Consider the following 7919-nt stretch of genomic DNA (forward strand, 5'->3'; position numbering starts at 1 on the left):
TTTTCCTTCTCTTCTTTTTTTTTTTTTTTTTGTTCTTTATCGGAACGATGACATATTCCTTTCAAAAACTTCACCGCTGCTCTCTAGAATCGAGAGGTAGGTCGAAATGGAAGGAGTAACAATCGCGCGAGTTTTCAAAATCGCATGCGAACTCCTTCGGGGTAGATATTGTTCCCGACACACCGTAATCCGTCCTACTTTCGTCCCAAGATTCCACAAACGTAATCAGACTTTTCGAGTTGTGGAGAACGTCCGCAGCTGGGCAAATAAGCGAATGATCGATAACGAACCAGCCACGAGAATCGTATTTCGTTGCGAACGTCGTGGCCCCTCTCGGATGTATCAGAATGATCGAGAAACTTCGAGTTTCCATTCGTTTAGTTGCCCGAAGCGTGACGTGCCTTTTCCTCGGTTCACCTTGCCGTTGTCTAACTCTCTTCCTGATTTTTCTCCTTTTCTATTCCACAAAACGACCCACATTTTCCTGCCAGTTGTCGGTCCGAATGCAGCGCTTGCAGGCAACGGTATCTCCGGTGTGACACTATGCAGATTAAAATCCGATAAAAAAAAAAGAGAGCGACGGAGGGTGGACGAGAGTGAGAGAGAAAGAGGGGCCCCAGGGACTTTGACAAATCGTCGAAAAATGCGAGCGCGAAACAGCAGGGGGGCGGTACCCAGAGGTCGATGTTCTTCTTTTTTAACCTGTATATAACGGGTCCACCCTCTTCTTTCCTCTTCGGGTTGGCTCGAGTGCCAAACTCCACCTGTCTCGCATTGTTGTCTCTCTCTCTCTCTCTCTCTCGAGTCTCGCTTGCCCCTATATAGGTCGTTTCAGATTCGTTTATCCGTTTTAGGAGTCAGGCAATCGCGAGTCGGTATTTTGCGATCGTTGACAATGGTAGGCGTTAGATGTTCGAGCGTTCGGAGGGGTGGAAAAATATCCAAGTTTTCGAATGGGTGAATCTCGGTGGAGGAAGTTGTAGGAATTCATAATCTTTGGACAAGTTGGCGAACCCGGTCAACTTACGGTTAGAATACAAGTTAATAATTCCCACGGGATCTATAGCGATTATCGAACTTTTCCAGATCTTGTTCCGAGCGTATGAACCTATTAAAACAATTCGCAATTTGTGAAAAAAAAGAACAGAAAAGGAATCTCTGTGGTGAATAAAATACGTCGAACGTTAGATTTATTATTCATAGATCCGTGCAACGTTGATCCAAGTAACGTAACGTGTTTGTTTAAAAAAAAAACGAGTGGAAATTGAGACAACCCGAAACATTTACATATTTGCCAAGGTAAAAACACATGAAAATTAAAAATTCAAAGACAAACCATCAAGGATTATTATAAATTAAACGAGAATCATCTCCATTGCCGAATGGTTGAGGTTTTCTCGTTTGAACGAGCCGGTACCTATGCGACCGTGCACACGCTTTTCATCCACGCCTAACCCATTTTTTATCCGGATCCATATTTACTACCCTGGTCTCGTGAGCCCCTCCAACGCTCCGGCCGGCTCGTTTCCCCTGTCCGCGAAGCGCATCACTTACGACCACAGTCGGAGGATCAAAGTGTCGTTAGCGGGTTTGAAAAAAAGAGGCTGCCATCGTCTATGAGCTACGTTGGGGCGAATAGAATTATCAGGAAACTTCGTTGCGCGATCCTAGGTAAAAGCGCCTTTCGAGCGAGCACACCGCTTCAAAGCGGACCCTGACTGGTTCGAGATTCAACGACTTTCATGAAAATCCTTCGTAACCACGCGAAATTTTGAGCGTGTACAGACTTTGCAAGCACTTCGAGTCCGCAAACAACAGGACGTTGGTGTATCCTTTCTGGTCGGTCCACGAAATCTACGCGGAACAAAGTAGAAATTTGAAAGTTCGTAGCACTCGAGTTCCAAGTATCCTCTTCGCTTAAATATATCCCCGTAAATGATAAATTTACGTCGAGAAATCTTCAGTTCAGGGTATCCGAATACGCGTAAAGATAGCCAGCAAAGATATTCGGAACCTTTCTCGGTTCTGCCTCGGTTTCCCATTTACCTTGGGCTCGACGCGAAACATAGACGCCTTAGACGAATAGACCGCACAAGCCACGAGATACCAGTCGCGTTAATGGAAAGCAAAGCGTTGGAAACGCGACAGAGAACCGGAGCTATCCCACAGCGGAGGCCATGTTTCGGTCCCGAGCAGCGGAACCGATGTCGCGCAATAATCTGCAACGATCTGCATAACGATCCTCGATAAATATCCGGCAACGAGAACCATTATCACGTCGCAGAAACTTCGCTATCCATTCGGTTGTCGGTGTATTAACGAGACACAGGGCTGATTGCACAATAGAATCCGGCAAAGTGCTCTCGATTTCTTTTCCATCGTAAACGAGGTTCAGCGGCCCCGGCTCGGAATTAGCAGAACCATCGGCCCGGTGTTTCGTTCCGTCTCTTATGTCGTCGTTTCTCTCGTTCCTATCGTCATTCCGCCGTTTGCACAACGAACGAAAGTCGTTAAGTTCTTCCCCGAGAATTGTTCCGGCAACTACGCCTTGCTATCCGCTTCTCACCCCCTTCGTTGTCCACCTTCTCGTCATCTTCGAGCTTTTAATTACCGATCGGCATTCTAATTAATGAATGGATTCGCCCGGGGCACCGGGCAAATCGTTATCGATCGTGCGAAACAACGGCTATTAGGAGGTCGCTGAGGACGAAGACAACGACGGCCAGGAGGAGAAGACAGCGGAGGACCCCGGACGAGGAGCACTACCGAAGAAAACGGAGAAAGGGGAATGGCATCTTCCAATGTTCTTTGAGAATTGTACTTACTTTCTTTGTACTGGAGAACGTTCGAGTGCTTCTCGTGAATGACGACGCAACGGTAGCAGGATTTTCTGTAACAGAACGGAAACGGGGTTTTCTCTTATTCAAGCCTTTCATTCGATATCGCTCGCTGGAATTAGAACGCTTTCCCCTATTCCCGATTCTTTTCTCCCTCCCCACGCCCCTTCCACCGCCCGTTATTCCTTGTTTTCTCTTTCGTTTCTCGTTAGGCGACGACGCGAACTCATCCTCGAGATTAACGGAGGACTCGGCCATCTTAATGAGAACCGCCTCGACGAGCTTCGAAATTCGCGAGATCGAACCGAACGATCGACCGAATTAACGCGGACCTCGTGGCCAACGAAATCTCTTTATCGTGTGTGCGTACTGTTTTCTGGAAAATCCGATTCGTGTAATCGCGTATCGTAACAAGAACTTTTTATAGGAAATTAACCGCGCCCCTTTTTAACGGCGTAAGCTATAGGAAAAGTTTTTATTTCGTACTGTCTTCGATTAGAAAAATTCATTCGATAACCGTTCTTCCGCGCCGTGTAACTTTTATTAAAGAAATTTCCTTCAGGATTCCAACTTTTGCGGTTGCTCTTACGATACCTGCAGGACTATCTCTTTTACGACAGGTTTTACTTCTTTCGCTGTCGTTAACCATTCCCCTACTTTCAAAAAAAGGTATGTTCCATACATACGAATAAAGTGCCACAAAATTTTTCTTTTTTATATCTTGGAAAAACTAACATTTAATTTGATATCTAGGTCAAAAGTACGATACTACAAGTTTTCCTGATTTTTATCTTAATTATTGGTTGAAACGACGTGTTCTGACATAAGATAGCTAAAAGACGGAACAATTTGTCCGATCTGCCCCAAAAAATAGAAGCCTTTTAACATTAGATGGCAAGTTTATGAAGTTTCGCGAAGAAACTAGGGTCGCACGTAATACCAGTAGGTTGTCGATCAATCTCTATCTCAACTAATCTTTACCAAAACCATTCCTCTCTCATAAATTTTATCATGATGTTAAAAAATCGCTCGTCCTAATGCTCGTACCTCTACTAAAGCTTCACAAAGCTTGGTCAACTTGTCGGCTATTCTTAAAACACTCGTACGCTTGAATCTAACAAGTCGCTTTCATTTTCAACTACGTCGTGTAAAGATACTACGGTACTTCTTGGTCATAAAGTAACATGAAAATCAGAAAATCGCAGACGTATTTATCATATTTCTCTTCCATGTCTTTCCTCCGTGCTCTTCGTACTCGAATCGAAATGAAACCGCGATTGCCGTTTAAACTTCACCGGATCAACCGGAAACCACGATACCTCAGTGCCAGTGCCATTTCCGCGTTTTTTTTATCTCGCTCGACGCTATATCGATCGGACACTTTGCAGGCGAACCCGATAGAAATCTCTACGAAAACTTCGGTCAGCTCGTGTGACACGAACATTACGCGGCGAATCGACGCGGTTCCCTCTTTCCTCCGCTCGCGTGTACCTCTCTTGCGAAGAAACAACTGCAACCCCCTCTGGTAATACCGCTTTTAATCCCCTTCTGACTCGGGGGCGAAACTCGCTTCCAATCGTATTGCCTGGAATCTGTACGTCGCGTCGCGTCGCCTCTTTCCAACGAGTTGACATTCCACGAAACTTTCGTTTCTGGATTTAACTTTTCGTTTCGTTTCGTTTCGTGATTTTCGACGAGATTCGGAGGATGATTGGCCTTCCGCGTTCCGAATTTGCCTTTGACGTGATCCAATACCAGGAAACGTTATCGTTTCTAGTACTAGGATGTTATTGCGCAAGCAGAGCAGCGTTAATAATGAAATTTTTATAATAATATATAATTATAGATCAAAAATAAGTTAGAATAGAAGCTTGACTATCCGTCCTAATCGTAGCACACGCTGTTCGAGTGAATGAGGCCATTGAACTATTTTATAAAAATTAATATCGAACAGGAAGTACAAGGATGTTTTAATAAAAATGCAACAATTTAGAAAGATAGAAGAGTACAACTAATAATCTCCAAGTTCTTAATGTATCGTGTAATAATATTAATCGTGAAATTATTGCACGAGAGAGTTTAGATATCGTGAAACCAATACGTTTTACAAGGTACATACAAAGAAAAGCAGAGTGTGTACTCACTGATCAACCAGGAGAAACTTGTCGCCCTCGTTGTGCAGGCACCTACCCTTGCTGGACAATTCATTCCTGGAGATCACGATCGGCTGTCTGACTCCGCTTTGAAACCAGGTGCCTTCCCATTTCAGTGGAAACGTGCATTCTGAAACAAATATCGCAAACATCCACGTGAACAGACTCGATCGGTCGACGCCATCTGCGAAAAATGTCGTATCGCGGCGTGTCCATTTCTGGACGCAATCTTCGTTCGAAGCCGCGTCGCCGTCGAACGCGATACGTTCTCCTTGCCGAACGAAGAAGAGACAACGTGATATTCTCGTGAAAGTAATATGAGACAAATCGCGGCGATGTTCGAAGACAAAAGGGCCAAGAACCGTGGAGATGGCGATGATACGCCGACGAAAGTAAGGGTTGAACGGAGCGCGGTAACGGGAAGGGCGCATAACCATGGCGCCGAGATGGGAATTCCCCGGGCGGGATAATCCTAGGGGCGAAGCGAATTTCCGGAAACTACAGCCATAGCACGGAAGGGATACATCCAGCCGAGTTATCGACGATAATCGAAACCCGGCGATGTCCCTCGTGCATCGTTCCTTTCTCTCCGCGCGACCAACCCCTCGATGAACACCTGACCGTGCACACGCAGCGAAAGCGATCCATTTTTGCGACAATGCGACGTATCGCTTTCTTTCCTTCGACCGACAGATTCGTTCTCCTAAGTGCGCAATTAGTTTATTGGATTACAGCTGGTCGAATAATTCTCGATAGGGGAAGGCCACACGGCAAAAACATTATAGGGAAAAGTAACAGAATTATTCGAGTCAAGCTAACTCCAATTGATTTTTTTTCTAATTCGTTAAATTGCATTACGAACAACCTTTAAACGATCCATATTTGAAAACAGATTAACCGACTCAATGGCCTCAATGGCGTAAAAATCGTGTAAAATATCATTGACAGCTCGATAGCCATAGTTTTTCTACGGAAAAGAGGCAGGGAAGTTCGTTCGATCCACGTTATAACGTCTCTTAGAATATAATGTCTCTTAGAAGAAATCGATAGTATCAATTTAATTGTTATTTTAGTCCAACTTCATTGAAATTAATACCCGCAAACGAACAAAAAACAGTTAACATTGTTTGATCGTTGGAGAAGGGGCGTATAGGCACGAAACTGGTTGCAACATATACAATTTTAAAATCGCTATTCTACGACAGACAAGAAGTGTGATTTATCGTGCTGTTCACCCCTTCGTATACTAAGAAGAGAACGCATATAGAAAGCATAGCAGCTACGTATGTAATCCTATTTCCAATTTCCACCTGGTAATTCCAGAGTCGAATGCAATTTGTAAATCGCACGGTATAATACGATAGTTCCACTTGCTACTTCAAGCGGCTAACAATAAGAAAGAAAGAATGAGATTGTAGAGCAGTGTCGCGTGACCGAATGACGTCTGGCAAAAAGTAGACAAGTCTCGACAACTGATAAATAAGTCAATCCTTCTTACTCGTTGAACCTCGCTTTGGCTCTCTCTCTCTCTCTCTCTCTCTCTCTCCTCTCTCTCTAGGAGAAACACAACGGTGCAATTGCCGTGATGGTAAAAAGGAAACGACAGGGTAAATAAACAAAACGTAGACGGGCTTTTCGTTGCGCGATTCTTAATGAGGGGTTAATTAAATCTCATTCCGGGCCTGAACGAGGGAGAGCGGGAAAAATATTATTCCAGGGAGGGTCGCGGAACGAAAGTAACAGGCGAGGTACAAGCGACGTTTTCCAGTCGTGTCTTTAAGTAAAAGCTTCGTAAATAAAAGCTGTTATTGTCGTCTCCCGTCAGCGTGTCGGAATGTTGATTCATCTAATTGTGGCAATCGTTTTCGCGTCTCTGTTAAGATCGAGCCTGGCACGCTCGGAACGAACAGCGTCACATCGGAGAGAAAATAATCGAATTGGATTCTTCTTTGACGACACGCCTCTTCCTATCGTTGTTCCCTTCTCTCTTTCTCCTTTCCTTCCTCTTTTCTACCCGTGTGCCATTTTTTGCTCTTAATAGGACGTTTCGCGACGCGTCTTCGGTCGATAGAACAGATGTCTGCCCGCTTTTAATGTGGAATAAAAAAATTTATTCTCCCCGGAGAGCAGCCACTTTCCCCGGAGGGTTTGATAGAATAATAAAGCGCGAAGGAAGCGTTTTAAGAGTTCCCGCTGTTACACTTATCTCGAAGGGGACGCTCGCTGATATTGACGCCTGTCATTTTCCAAAGTTTTTTCACCGACGCGTTCCTTGGAAAACACACTTCCAGCCTTTCGTTACATCCACAGAGTGTCAAATCGTGTTTCTTCTGGCGAAAGAAAAACAATTTCCCCCTCGATATATGAAACGCTGTATGAAATGCTCGTGCACATGAAAAATTGAATTCAATTCCCGGAAGAGGGGTGGAACGGACGCATTCGTTAACGGGGATCCTCTGTTTTCTCATTCAAGAAGTTAACTATCACCCTTAAATAAAGAACGATGGTGTGCCCGTAACTCAGCGACCGCAAAGTGTCGTACTTCTTCGGCTGTCACCGTTTCCTCGGCCAAAGAATTAAACCGTAAAGAAAAACGAAAAGCTGGCTGCCGACATTTACGTGCAATCCCAAGTTCTTATCGCTAACAGTATCGGCGAGGCGCGGCAACACGGCAAATAGAGAACGAGAGAGAAAGGGATCGTAGGAGATTCGATTTCGCGACAGGATGGGTAGAAAAGAGCCACCGCGAAACATTCGACCGTTTTTTTCCCCTCTCGTTCCATTCCGATGCTCTGGTAGCTGGTCGGTCTCGCCCCTTCTACCCTAGGGGCGAGATTCTCCATCGCGACTGGGCCGCTGCGCCGCGCTGGTGCGAACTGTGATTACGGATTTCGAGTCTCGCCCGCGGATTTTACGAGCCCGCCGTGAA

At 45.1% G+C, this 7919-nt stretch overlaps 1 protein-coding gene across 6 annotated transcripts in view; it reads right to left on the reverse strand.

Moving 5' to 3' along the window:
- Positions 1–7919, reverse strand: part of LOC100742326 — a 268312-nt gene that overhangs the window by 48883 nt on the left and 211510 nt on the right. For all 6 annotated transcript variants that reach the window (XM_033324140.1, XM_033324139.1, XM_003494084.4 and 3 more), the window contains 2 exons: positions 4982–5120; positions 2826–2890 (listed from right to left, as the gene is read on the reverse strand). In XM_033324140.1, the coding sequence (XP_033180031.1) occupies positions 2826–2890; positions 4982–5120 (204 nt within the window). The remainder of the gene's footprint in view (positions 1–2825; positions 2891–4981; positions 5121–7919) is intronic.

The sequence above is a fragment of the Bombus impatiens genome, unplaced genomic scaffold (genome assembly GCF_000188095.3).
Source record: "Bombus impatiens unplaced genomic scaffold, BIMP_2.2 scf_1506, whole genome shotgun sequence".
Taxonomy (NCBI): domain Eukaryota; kingdom Metazoa; phylum Arthropoda; class Insecta; order Hymenoptera; family Apidae; genus Bombus; species Bombus impatiens.